The sequence below is a fragment of the Candida dubliniensis genome, chromosome 2 (genome assembly GCF_000026945.1).
Source record: "Candida dubliniensis CD36 chromosome 2, complete sequence".
NCBI lineage: Eukaryota > Fungi > Ascomycota > Pichiomycetes > Serinales > Debaryomycetaceae > Candida > Candida dubliniensis.
The window spans coordinates 406,139-420,087 of record NC_012861.1 but is presented as its reverse complement, the minus strand read 5'-3'; the positions used below and the strand labels follow the sequence as shown (position 1 = coordinate 420,087).

The 13,949-nt window shown below is 33.2% G+C and overlaps 5 protein-coding genes across 5 annotated transcripts; 2 read left to right on the top strand and 3 right to left on the bottom strand. All coding sequences in view use genetic code 12, as the record gives it.

Moving 5' to 3' along the window:
- Positions 1-494: 494 nt before the first annotated feature.
- Positions 495-1,058, top strand: CD36_16900 (conserved hypothetical protein; the record flags this gene model as incomplete). The annotated part of the gene is made up of 1 exon (XM_002418124.1): positions 495-1,058. The coding sequence occupies one exon, from the start codon at positions 495-497 to the stop codon at positions 1,056-1,058; it is 564 nt and encodes a 187-aa protein (XP_002418169.1).
- Positions 1,059-1,258: 200 nt separating this feature from the next.
- On the bottom strand, positions 1,259-6,250 carry CD36_16890 (ATP-dependent helicase, putative; the record flags this gene model as incomplete). The annotated part of the gene is made up of 1 exon (XM_002418123.1): positions 1,259-6,250. The coding sequence occupies one exon, from the start codon at positions 6,248-6,250 to the stop codon at positions 1,259-1,261; it is 4,992 nt and encodes a 1,663-aa protein (XP_002418168.1).
- Positions 6,251-7,111: 861 nt separating this feature from the next.
- On the bottom strand, positions 7,112-8,302 carry CD36_16880 (nonsense-mediated decay protein, putative; the record flags this gene model as incomplete). The annotated part of the gene is made up of 1 exon (XM_002418122.1): positions 7,112-8,302. One exon carries the CDS (start codon positions 8,300-8,302, stop codon positions 7,112-7,114), a length of 1,191 nt encoding a protein of 396 aa, XP_002418167.1.
- Positions 8,303-9,405: 1,103 nt separating this feature from the next.
- Positions 9,406-10,908, bottom strand: CD36_16870 (GTP-binding protein, putative; the record flags this gene model as incomplete). The annotated part of the gene is made up of 1 exon (XM_002418121.1): positions 9,406-10,908. The coding sequence occupies one exon, from the start codon at positions 10,906-10,908 to the stop codon at positions 9,406-9,408; it is 1,503 nt and encodes a 500-aa protein (XP_002418166.1).
- A 1,365-nt stretch (positions 10,909-12,273) lies between these two features.
- CD36_16860 (oxidoreductase, putative) lies at positions 12,274-13,932 on the top strand (the record flags this gene model as incomplete). Its single annotated transcript, XM_002418120.1, has 1 exon — positions 12,274-13,932. The coding sequence occupies one exon, from the start codon at positions 12,274-12,276 to the stop codon at positions 13,930-13,932; it is 1,659 nt and encodes a 552-aa protein (XP_002418165.1).
- Between the last annotated feature and the right edge of the window lie 17 nt (positions 13,933-13,949).

Here is a 13,949-nt window from a genome sequence, read left to right as displayed (position 1 = left end):
TTCTTTCTTTCTTTCTTTCTTTCTTTCTTTCTTTGCTTCCAAAAAAAAATAAAAAATGGTTGAATAATATATCAACTATATTGACTTTATAATGTTGTTTGTTTATGGTTGAAACAGAAAAGAAAATTAGATGAGCTTTGTTAAAGAAGAAGAAGAAGAAGAAAAAAAAAAATTGTTTGTAATGAAAGAATGAATGGGCCAACTCTCATCTAAACTGGCCTCAAGTCTACCATACATAAACACATAATGACTATATCTACAAGTGTTTACAATCAAGTCATCTTCAACTAATAATATTCTCTATAATCATTTACTGATCTGGTTTTGACTTATCAAAATCTTGGTAATTAACATAGTCCACTTTTGACTTCATTGTACTTTTGTCGTGGGAAATTGCACAAAATCTTCCAGTTTAAAACTAGTAATCAATCAAGACAATAAGTATTAATTTTCAACCATCATTAACTAACACTTCTCCAACACTAATTATTACCATGTCTATATCTGGTGCGGTATTAAAATCTGATTTTTTAAAAATAATACAAACTCAACCAAATGAACTTCCATTTGAAGTCAGTTCAGATGGGTTAGAAGTTCTAAAATATAGATCAAATACTTCTAGACAATCATTAGAGATAACATCGATAACCTCCACCACCACCACCACCACCAATCCTAATGACAGAAAAGTTTCTATTCAAGCACAAGATGGATTTATATATTTAACAACGAAAAGATTAGTATTTATAACTGCTACTCAAGGAGATATTCAATCATTTGTAATTGATTTGAATTTAGCACCTTTATTACAATTATCTCATAAAATTAAAGCTCCTTGGATTGGATCTAATTATTGGGAATTTATGTTTCATAGTTCATCACAAAATAATAATATTGCCACTAATGGATTACCGAAAAATCAATATTTTATTGGTAAAATTAAATTTCATGATGGTGGTTTATTTGAATTTTGTGATATCTTGAATAAAACCCTTAATGATGCTGTTAATAATAGAGATATCGATGATACTTTGCCGGCTTACAATGAAGTTCAATAATAACTTAAGTAATAATAATAATAATAATAATAATAATAATAATAATACAGATAAATTGTTTATACACACATATGTATATATAGATATATATATATAGTATACAGATAATACATGAGTTTTTTTCTTTTTTTTTTTCTATCTTTTAAAAGATTCTTTAAAATAATGATAATATATATTATTCCATTAAATAATCTTGTAAATCAATCAAAATTTGCTGGTGTGGATTCTTCTGTTCCAGCAGTAGTAGAAGCATTGAGTAATGGACTATCAATTGCTTCACCTTTATCTATTTTTTCTAATTTTGCTTCAATTGGTTGCTTAATAGCAGTGGAAGGAACTAATGGTTTTAAACTAAACATTTCATCAAACTCAGTGAAATCTAAAATCTTATTGATTTCTTCTTGGGGAAGATTTGCTGCCAATTCTTTGAATTTATCCATTGATAATCTTTCCAAAAATGCTGCATCTTGATAAACAATAGAACCTTCTTCATTATAAATCTTTGCATTAGTGAACATTAAATGAATATCCTCCAAAAATTCTCTAATCTTACTATATGACTTTGATGATGTTCTCTTTTTAATCACATCAAGGGCAATTGGATGCTTGATCAATACATAATAATCAGGATAAAATCTTTTCGGTGGTTTCACTAAAAATAATTCACTCAATTTTCTATCATGTTCATTCTTATAATTTATAATCAACCCCAATATGTTTTCAATTTGGTTTTGTAAGGTAGATCTCTCGTCTGCAGTTAAAGGATCAACAGAAGGTGTATAACGAGATAATAAAGACCCTCTTCCTCTTCCTCTTCCACGTCCACGACCTCTACCGCGGCCCCTTCCTCTACCTCTGCCAGAAGAAGCAGTAGTACTACCAGCTGGTGTAGATGATTTCTGTCTCTTTGGTGGAACAAAGTCATCTCCATCTTCCGGTAACTGACGTTTAATAGAAATAGCATCGGATTCAGTTTGACTTTCTTCGTCTTCAACACGTGCAATTTTGGGTTTCCGACCTCTTCTTCCTTTTGGTTTTTTCGGTTTGGCTTCCATTTCAGAATCACTCCTATCAACGTTGTCGTCATCATCATCATCGTCGTCGTCAGAAACCATACCTTCAATTTTTCTTAACCATTGTTCTTCAGTTAAATTGTCATCATATTGTAATGTTCGTCTTTCTCTAGCACCACGCCCATATTCTTCCAGTGCAACATCCTCTTTCTTGAGAAGTTCTTCTGGATCCTTCTTATAAATCTCGGGTAACTCTTCTTCAGTAAACAATCTTGCTGGGTATGAAGCATTCTTTGTGGCAAGGTATCTTTCTTCATCCATTTTCTTAAATACTACCAACTCATTTTCATTTCTGGCAATAATTTGGTTCAATTCATCATCATCTAAATCCTCTTCTTCATCTTCAGTACCACCTTTTTGTCTACGCTCTTCTTCTTTTTCTATTAATGCCCTTAACATAGCTTCTTGTTCTTCAGCAGTGGATTTATTATCGAATTTACCTGCTTGAATAACCTTACCGTCAATCTCCAATTTTTTATGAGCTCTTTCCAAAATCATTTCTTCCACTGAATTTTCAGTGATCAATCTTAATATTCTAACTTCATTCTTTTGACCAATACGATGAGCTCTATCTTGTGCTTGTAAATCTTGATGTGGGTTCCAATCAGTATCAAAAATAATAACTGTATCAGCAGTTTGCAAATTAAGACCCAAACCACCAGCACGAGTAGATAAAAGAAAACAAAAATAATCTGAATCAGGAGCATTAAAACTTTTCAATAAATCAGTTCTATCATCAGCTTTGGTTCCACCATCTAATCTCATATATTTCATATCTCTGAATCGTAAAAAATCTTCCATAATATTCATAATTTGAGTCATTTGGAAAAAAATTAAAACTTTGTGACCAGTTGCTTTAAATTTAGGTAACACTTTGTCCAATAATTCAAATTTACCAGCTACTCTCCAAATCTGATCGTTGGTATCAATAGTAGGATTAATCAAATGTTCAACTTCTTCATAAACAAAAGGGTGATTACAAATCTTCTTTAATTGCATTATTTGGTTATTTGCATTTTTAATGGTAACAGGAACCGATCCATTGCTAGGATCACCAGCATACAACATATTATACCTCAACATTTGTTGGTACAATTTAGATTGCAATGCTGATAACTTACATTTAACAACTTTTTCCACTTTGTTTGGTAAATCTTTTTCAACATCTTTTTTCAATCTTCTCAAAAGGAAAGGTCTTAAAACTTTGTGCAATCTTCTAATTACCAACAAAGTTTCTTCTTCTGTCAATTCTATCTTATCTTGACCACCAGTGTTTGCAAATGGTGTGTTAAACCATTCATCAAATGATTTTACCGAATTGAAAATCTTTGGCAAAACAAAGTTCAATAATGCCCATAATTCTGGTAAATTGTTTTGCAAAGGTGTACCCGTCAAAATCAAACGATAATCACTATGGTAATTCTGTGTTAATGTCTCGGATAATTTGGAATTAGCATTCTTCATACGATGACCTTCGTCAATAATCATATGAACCCATTTGACTCTACCCAATAATGTCTTATCCTTGATGATGTATTCAAATGTAGTTAATACTAGTTGGAAATTCCCTGTTCTAATGTCGTGTTGCATCACTTTACGTTGATTTGGAGTACCCTTATAAGTGATTTTCTTAATTGATGGAGCCCATTTTTCAAATTCCAAATTCCAATTAGTTACTGTTGATAACGGGACAATCACTAAAAATGGACCAGTAATCTTTTTAACTTCCACAAGATATGTAAGTAATGAAATAGTTTGAATTGTTTTACCCAAACCCATCTCATCTGCTAAGATACCGTTCAAATGATTATTAAACAACGAAACCATCCATTGTAAACCTTTCAATTGATACTCTTTCAAAGTACCCCCAACCAATATCGAAGGTTGTTTGGTGACTTCTTCTTTAATTCTATGAGCAACATTATAATAATCAATCTTTTCTCTTTTGTCGTCATCAAGAGGTTCAGCTGGGGTTGGTTCAATCGCACGCCCTGAATTTGCTAAATTATCTTTTGCTTCCCTTTGTTGACTTTGAACTGCAAGAGCCAAGGAGTCCAAAAATTGGTTTGTTTGTTCCAACAAATGAGTGATTCTGGTATCCTTTGTATGATCTAACAATTTCAAATAAGCCTCTTCATCATTCAGTTTCAATGCTTGCAAACGTTGTTTAGCCATTCTTTCCAACTTCTTCTGTTCTTCCTTCGCAGTTTGATTGTGGAAATTATTAATCTTGGTCATAAACCTTGATAACCGGTCTGACCTTCTAGCAGCTTTGATACTGCTTCTGTCACTGAAACTTATGATTTCTTCGATAGTTTTGCTATGTTTCTGATTTTGTTCCTTCATCAAGGATTCTAATTGGAGTCTATAGAGATCTGTCGTCATATGAACACTGTCCAAAGATAATGAACTAAACCTTGCTAAAAAGTTTGGATGTGAGTTGGGAAGTAATGATTTCCCAAACCAAGACTGTATAAGCACTTTGCCACGTAAATCTTTCTGATAAGGAATTAAATCTAGCAGACTTAGTTGTGTTTCAAGTTCAATTTTTTTCTCGGTATCTTTGTCATCCAAACTCTCAATCTCTTTTCTTAATCTCTCTTTTTCTTGTTCTATTGTAATTTGCATATATCCTTCTCTGTTTACATAAATATCTTCCATACTTATACCATCAGGCAAAAACGAAGGAATCTGAAATCTGCTCTGTGGGGCATATAAAGTATTAAACGGTATATCTTTCACTTCATCACTAATGATGTCAAATAACTCAAATGTGTCCACTTCAATATTTGGCTTAGTTACTGGTATTATTACCTTGTTGTTGTTTGCTCTATCGGGCACTACACTCTTTATATTAACTGGAGGAGATGGGTCAGGAAATAATGGTTGGGGTGTAGCAGGTTTAGTAACTGGGCGCGATGGCTGCTGCTGCTGCTGCTGCTGTGCTAGCCCACCTGGTGGAATCGATGATACTGAAGCCGATGGAGGTGGAGGTGCTTGTTGCTGTTGTGGTGGGAAAGGGGTTTGTCCTTGTAAACCTGTTTGAGGTGGAAATGCTTGAGGAGCACTATTCTTAATTCTATTTTGTTCAAGTTCTTGTCTTTGCTTTTCTAACGCAAGTCTCTGTTCTTCTTCTCTCAACTGCTTCTTTGTAGGTTTTTTGGGATTCTTTGGTTTAGGTCCTCGCTTCCCCTTTTTCTTTTCTGGGACTTCAGGGGTGCCTCCAGCAGATTTTGGTTTCAGATTCAGCAAATCATTTTGTTGTTGAGGAGTGAATTGTGGCAGTTGTGAAGGGATGGATTGTGGCATCTGCATCATACGATCCATGCCATTTGTCTGGGGTCGGTTCACCGCTGGCAAGTACATATCATTAGCCATTGCTGATGACGGATTCGAAACATATGCAATTAAATTTTGTGGTATCTGACCTTGGCCCTGGCCTGGTGCTCTAACAAAATACTTGAATGCTTGAAGTTGAGACTTCAATAATTGGAATTGTTGATTAGTGAATGCTGATTGGGGACTTGGTGGTTGGTTTTGCTGACGTTGTTGAGATTGAGGTTGTTGCTGCCCCATCAGGTTTAGCATAGGATTCGAATTGTTTCCCTGAGGTAAAGGCTGTTGTTGTTGTAACGGCGTTCCTACTGCTGCCTGATTAGCAAATTGGGTATTTGGTGTTCTTGCATTTTTCTTTCCTGTCATCAAATTGGCATTTTGTACTAATGGAGTTCCATTACCAGAAGTCGATAAAGAGCCACCAATAGCAGGTGAGTGTGCCTGAGAAGAAAACTGTTGACCATTATAACCGTTTTGATTAAAATTAGAAAACTGTTGAGGAGTCGGAGGTTGTTGTGGAGTCTGACCTTGTGTATTTTGTAGCAATGGCGATTGTTGTGAATGATTTAGACTTTGTTGTTGTTGTTGTTGTTGCTGTTGTTGTTGTTGTTGTTGTTGGTATTGCTGTTGAAAACGCTGTTGATGCATCCTCAAAGTATTCAAGAACTTGCTTAATCTAACAAATTCAGGAACAACATTAACTTGGTCTCCATATTGTTGTTTCAATTGATGGCAACGCTGAATCGCCTTTTGAATGTCTTCTCTGGTAGGTTGACGATTCATTATAGGAAAATAATAATTTAGCAAAAGATTAACAAAATGAATGTATTAAATAAAAACAAATAATAAAAAAAAAAATTATGATAACTTATTGTAAACAATAAAAATTGTCAAACCAATGAAAATCTAAAATTGAGTTTAGTTTTTCAATTGATAAGTCTATGAATGAAATGAAATGGAGTGGAAGGGGGAAAGGGCAGGTGGAAGAATTATCAAGTTCAATTAAATATAATTGAATAAATTGATAAAAAAAAAAATTTAATAAAAAAATAATTAATCAATCAAATATGGTTGATTGATTGTTTAATATCAAACTCGAATTTAGTGATAAATATATATGGAAATATAAAATTGTTGGCTTGTTTATTTTTTTCTTCTTTTTTTTTTTTTTTCCTTTTGGCTTTGACTTTTTTTTTTTTTTCCCTTTTCATTGTGCGTTGTTTGTCTCTCATTTGTTTTGATCACGTGCTAATCAATTTGTTGTTGTTGGTGTCGTTGGTGTCATGGTGGAAAAAAAATAACTTGTATTGGGTCGTGTACTTGGATAACTCCTACGCTTGATACTTTACAAACTATGTATCTATGTATGTAAATGTGTGTATCTAGGGTGGTTGTAAAATCTGAATTTGAAATAGTCCAACTTAATCCTCAAATACTTAGATGTTCTTTTTATGACTTGTTTCCAATAATAACAAAGATTGATTAAACGTCAAATCTAAATCATGTCATATACCATCCAACCAGTTTCTCATGTTCAAATAAAAAAAACGTTGATACAAATAACTAGCTTTAAATGCCCAATAATTTAATGTAAATACAATAGTAAGATATACGTTGTTGTTGTTTTTTTTTTTTTTGGTTAAATCATCCTGGTCTCCATAATTCACCTTGTCCTCTTGGGGCATAATTAATTGCTCCAAACTTCTCCTTTTTGATGAAACCAGTTCCAGCTTCATTTCTCTCCTCGCTGACAACGGAATCGGTTGTTAATGACCATTTTTCTCTTCTTTTCGTTCCACGTCTTCCTCTATTATTTTTTCCTCGGTGGTTTTTACCTCGGTAATTTGGATTTACGTGATCATCTTGAACTCTTGAGTATGAATACAAAGTGGTGTCGATTGTATTTTGCAAAATGTTTGTGCTTGGATCAAAATTATCTCCATCATTCGCGTATAAATTGTATAATCTGAACAGATTGACATCATAATTTTGGAATATCAATAATTCCGCTTCATTAACATTGAGACAATCAATTCCATATGATTTAGCCCAAATTTTTGTGATTGGATCTTCTGTAACTAATTTCCAATCCTCAATCTCATTTTTGATTTTTGGTTTAGTTGCTTCAATGAATCTTTTATAAATACAACTTCTAATCAAATATCTCAAACGTACTGGCATTTCTGCCAAGTTATCAGAATTGGCAATAGCATTTTGATAAGATGCAGAATTTTCATACTGTATATCATTTAATTTATTACGTTGATTAAAAGTTAAAGCATTATCAAAATTTTCATTAAATTCGGGATCGTCGTTAATATTTGCAGTTTGTCCAATTAAAGATGAATCAAATTTGGTTTTATAATTTGGGAATTCTCTGATCCTCGGAGAATGCACTTTATAATGATTACACTTATTCCAAGATGGCACATTGTCTTCAGCAGATTCCAAAATAAGATTATAGTGGATTTTGTCTGAATTCATTTCAACTTCATTTTCCAAATAATTATCAATGAATCTAATTGCTTCACGTGCATTGGTGGCACTAATAGATGTGCCCTTTTTAGCAAAATCAAATTCGTGCAAAGTATAGGTTGGGATGTAAATATTCAAATTAATAATTTCATTGGATCTGGTGATATTGGAATTGATATAATCTTCATTGAACCATCTTTTGATATTACCAATTCCCCTGACAAAGGCTGTGTGATCTAAAATTAACCTCACTTGACGTGTGTCTATAGTAATGGATTCCTTAGAAAACCTGCTAGGAATATCCACTAACTCATCTCTAAAATTATCTTCACTCTCATCTGAGCTTAACTCAAGTGACATGTTGAGAGTGTATTTAGAAATGTGTTCTTTCAATTGGTGTTTGTAGATTTGTTAGAAAAAGAAAAAAAAAAAAAAAAAAAAGAAGTTGGGTTGTGAATAAAAAATTGTGAAGAGCGACAAATCTCCCTGAGAGAAATGAGAAAAGAAAACTCGGCGATTAACAAACAGTAGAGTAGATTCTAATTTCTGGATTTTCGTAAAGCATCTTCAGAAGTTCTGTCCTTGAGGTTGGTATCTATAAGGATTTTAGAAGTGTATGTTTGTAGAGAGATTTACGTATTGGTGGTGTAGATTGGGTAGAGAGGGGATCAACTATGAAGTTTGTTTGATCTACAAATTGGAGAGATTTATTTTCAGTTATAAATAAACAAAAATATATTGTGAAAACTAATTATTCAATACTATCTAAAGATATGTATAAAATCTATTAATATCTTAAACAATCAAGTTAGTAACAGATTTCCACTTTCAATCTTGGGTTGTCACATTTTCCTAATCCTAAAAAAAATAAAATATGATGTCATTTACATTCACTTAATTGATTAATTCAATTATGTTATCAGATAATTTAGTCAATTGATGTATTCATCGAGCTGAAAAGCCCTAACATTAGAGATGCCAGAAAAACATACTTAATAAAAAAACTATTCATCCTGTGAATTCATCATACTTCTTTTTTTGGGAAAAATGTTAAGTTTGATAATTTAATAATAAAACATACTCATCAATGTATTTGTTCAAATATCATATGGCTTTAGGAAGATTGAATGGATGTGTCAAAGAAGAAGATGATGAAGAGTTGAAGAAAGAAAAAAAAATTTTTTCTGTTTCTTTTATAGATTCAAAATGTGATCAAGAATAATTGTGAATGATTTGAATATTTTACACGACTCGTATTTAAATTAGGGTTTATCAAGATCGGATTGTGATAATACATGATTGCAAATTAATAAATAAAGTTCCGAAAATTGATTTATTTCTTTTACATAGATTAGAATATTAAACAATAGAGGAGATATACCAATTTTAGAGGGATTGTGAGGAGAAACAAACAAGACGTGCATTTTTTTTGTTACAAATTTTGCATTATTTTAGCAACAAATCTATTGAGAAATAACTGTGTCAGACGATGATGACATTTCAACACTCAAAGAATTTACCAATGTATTTTGTTGATAAAATAAATTATAGCCATTGCCAGTAATTGCATTCTGAGAATCTTGACTTTCAAAACTTGATGTCTCGTAGTTATTAACAAAAACCTGCAATTCCGTTCGTTCGTTTGCCAAAGAATGTATTTCGTTTTGTAGCTTTTTTTGTTGTTGGATCAAATACAATTTCTTTGCTTTAAGTTTATCATGTTGATCTTGATAATAGTTGAAATTTTCTTTCATGTTAGAATTTTTTCTATCAAGTTTATCCTTCAAATTCTTAGATTGATTTGAATCGTAGTTTTTGTAATAATCTGCTGATACCGCAATTGAATCACCACTTAGAAAAATACTCCTAAATTGCTCGTAGTAAACTTCAGTTGATGCTACAAACTCTAACATGTTCTCTTCTAATAATAGTTTTCTGATATAATGGAAATCACAATAAGATTCATTTTCTATATCTAATAAGCACCAAGGATACTTTCGAATTCTTTCAATTATTCCGTTATTATTATCCAATGATGGAGAAAAAGAAGAAGAAATAATTGAAAAGGGAATCTTCAACCTAATTTCTTGTAGTAATTCTTTATTAGAGAAAAATTGACAAGTCTCTATGTCATGCTTTGCCAACGTTGTTCTGACCATGATTTCAAAGTTGTGTAATTCAGTTTCTGTTAATGTGTCTGCTTTGGCTACCACGGGGATCAAGTTTGTTCTGGTTGATAAACTCTTCATTGTCTGGATATCCAAATCTGATATTGGGTTGACTGTTTGGAATAGAAAATAAACACAGCAATGCACTCTCAAGTCAATTAACCCTTCTCTTCTTGGCTGCTTACTTTGATAAAGGAAAGCCTTAAATTTTTCATCCACAAAGGCACACAACGATTCCGGTTTAAACCCTGTGTCAAAGGAATTACCATAATTTACAGTTTCAATTACTTGTAAATTCAACGTGAATCCATTCTCAGTTAATTCAAAGTTCTTTACATCAAGAAACTCTTCATTGGTGGTATCATAACTGTCAACTAACAACTCACTCCCAAACAAACAATTCACAAAACTTGATTTCCCAGTACCTCTTGCACCAGCTACCATTAACGAAAATTTACCGCCCATTAGATTCGAACTTTTTTCACATTGGTATGGCAAACAGCTCAAACCTGCTTTCTTAGAGTCTTCAAATTCAGAAGTACAATGGTCGGATTGTCGATTCACATATTTGTCATCAGTATTCAAAAGGGGACTTGTTATTTCCAGGGTATTAATAAATTTGACACTTCCAAAGCTTTTAATGGAACTTTTTTTTGAAATAATATCGATTGGATTAGAGAATTTATGTGGTGTCTCTGGTGTTGAAACTACAAATGTGTTTAAACATGGACTATTCTGGGTGGAGATACCATTAGCAGTTGTTGGACTGGCACTAGACTCTTTCACTTTTGATTTCATAATCGTGTTTTATTTTGGTTGAGCATTAATTTATTGAATTGGTTGCCAAAAGAAAGAAAACTAAAGTAGACTTTTAGCTTACATAAGAAAAAAACCAAAAAGGTTGAACAATTGTAAAAAAGAGAAAAAGAAAAACTGTGGTGTAGTACAATGTTCTCTGATAAATGATGCTAATTCGATAAGTAATACAAAACAGTAATCAAAATTATAGAGTGGATTTCCTTTAAAGTGCTTTATCTGGTATCAAAACTCTCTATTCATTGATAGAATGCTCCCTTAACCCAAAGGATCTCTTCTATTTTTCAACGATTATCGGCTAAATTTTGTTGTATGGGGTTTCGGGTTTAAGATTTTTCAATGATGACATAGACAGTCACATCACGAAACCACCACTTTGCTCTATTCAGTGAAATAACAGGAGCAAAGTATTATCACCCACAAAACTTTCAGACTAGTTGCGGGTGATCATATCCGCGACTGCATAATATTAACGGAGTTATCAAATATCAATATTTTATTACAACTATGATCACTGTCTCCTTTTTTTTTTTTAACTTCCAGTTTAATCAAACTTTTGAGTTGACACGTGAAGAGTGGTAACGAGTATTATTATTTGATATGTTCTTAACCTTTTCAATCGCCAAGAGTGTTTCCGTACCTGGAAGTTAAGGTTTCACAAATATTATTTTTCACTAATCTCATTACCTGTGATTATAATTCAGATAATTCCTAAAACCCCAACCACTCTAAACCCCGAACTTTGAATTCACTGGTTTCACATTATTATTGTTGATAAGCAGGTAAGGGTATTTAAAATAGGGTAAACCTAGGTTTATTATGTCGGTACTAAATCTTGATAGTCTTCTAGTGTTTGGGAAAAAATGTGTGCTTGCGTGTGGGGGTGGGGGGTGTGGGGGCGGGGATCAATACCGACAGTTATCATTATACCGAGAGATATTTTCTAATTACAGCTAATTCTTGCGTGCACAAAAGAATATTACACATACTCGGAGATTGGTGAATTATTGTTCAACAAGAAATGATTTTATGAGTTATTTGTTTCACATCTCTTTCAGAATTTGCATGCAAGTAAACCAAAATAGGTGAAAAAAAAGGCCCCCACTCTTCCCCACCGACTGTCTTCCCCCTGCAAAGACTTTTCATCCTTAATTTACTTATCACCACAGCATACTTATCACCAAACTCTCAAAAGGATTATCCAGTTATATCATGTGGGGATACCTTTACCAGCAGAAGTTGTGGGGCTAGTAGAGCTTATCAGAAAAGTATATAAGGAGTTACTTGCCCAATCCAATAATTGCAATTTTTAATTTCACAATCATCAACTTTTCCTTAGCCATAGCTATGTCAACTATCACTTTAACAAGAGAATCTCACAAGAACCCAGCAAAGTTCAGAATCAACCATCAAGATGAATTGGACATTTTAGGTCCACATCGTAAAGATCGGTACGCTATCAACGACAAATTACCAACCATTACCACGACTTCTAAACTTGCTATTATTGGTGCTGGGTTTGGAGGTATGGCTGGTGCAATCAAAACCATGGAAAAATATGATGAACATGACATTCAGATTTTTGAAAGACATGACAACTTTGGAGGTACTTGGTACGCCAACACTTATCCAGGATGTGCTAGTGATATTCCTGCTTTATGGTATTCTTTTTCATTTGCTTTGACTTCAAACTGGAGTAGAATTCAACCACCACAATATGAGATGGAAGAGTACCTTTTACGAGTTGCTGATAAATTCAAATTGAAAGAAAAAACAAGATTCCAAACTGAAATCAACAAAGTTGAATGGGACGACGTCAATGGACAATGGACTCTATTTGCACACGATGTTAAAACTGGACAGAGAATTATTCATAAAAGTAAACTTTTACTTGCTTGTCATGGTGGGTTAGTTCATCCGTTACACTTTGACGCCAAGGGTTTAGATAATTTTAAGGGTGATTACATGCATTCAGCTCTCTGGGACCATTCAGTTGATTTCAGAGGCAAAAAAGTTGTTGTTGTTGGTAACGGATGCAGTGCTAACCAAGCTGTTCCTGCATTACTTAATGATCCTCAATACAGTGTTGGTTCGTTGACTCAAATCTCCAGATCCAAGCACTACATTATGAGACCACTTCCAAAAGTAATTTACACACTTTACCGTTTGTTTTCATTCAACTATTTCACGATGTATTTTTTCCGATTGATGTTTATTTTCTTCTCCGAATTGAAAGTTCCATTGTTTAAAGGTGGAGGTGTTGTTTCTAATTTTGTACGTAAGGTAACCACTGAGGCATCTGTTCAGTATATAAAAGAAGTTGCCCCAGAAAAATATCACGACAAGCTTATTCCAGATTACAAAATTGGTTGCAAAAGATTGATTTTTGATTACAACTATGTTCCATCTTTGAAAGATCCCAGAATTGACATTAAAACAGAAGGTGTTGCTAAAGTTGTTGAAGATGGTGTTGTGTTGGAAAGTGGTGAACATATTGAGGCTGACATTATTGTTGCTTGTACTGGTTACAATTTAAGCAAAAGTCATTTCAATTTTGAGATTGTTGGTCGTAATGGTGCTGATATTACCCAACTTTGGAAGGAAGAAGGTGCAAGTGCTTACAGAACCCTTTTGATCAAACACTGCCCAAATCTCTGGACAATTGGAGGTACAAACTCAATCACTGGTCATGCTTCGGTTGTTATGGGAATTGAAAATGGTGTTGATTATTTCCTCAAGACTGCTAAACCTGTTTTCCAAGGAAAGGCAAAATCTGTCCAAATTAAGGATGAAGCTTATGATAACTGGCTTACTACTCTTCAAAAAGAAATTAACAAGTCTGTTTTTGGTACTCCATTCGGTGGTTGTGTTTCTTGGTACTCTGGTGCAAAAGTCAATTCTGTTTCGTACCCTTGGAGTCAGCTTCATTACTGGTGGAAAACTCAATTTCCTACTTATAGTGACTTGAAGTACGAACCATTAACCGAAAACAAAAAAAGAAGATAAAACATTCTTTGAAAGAA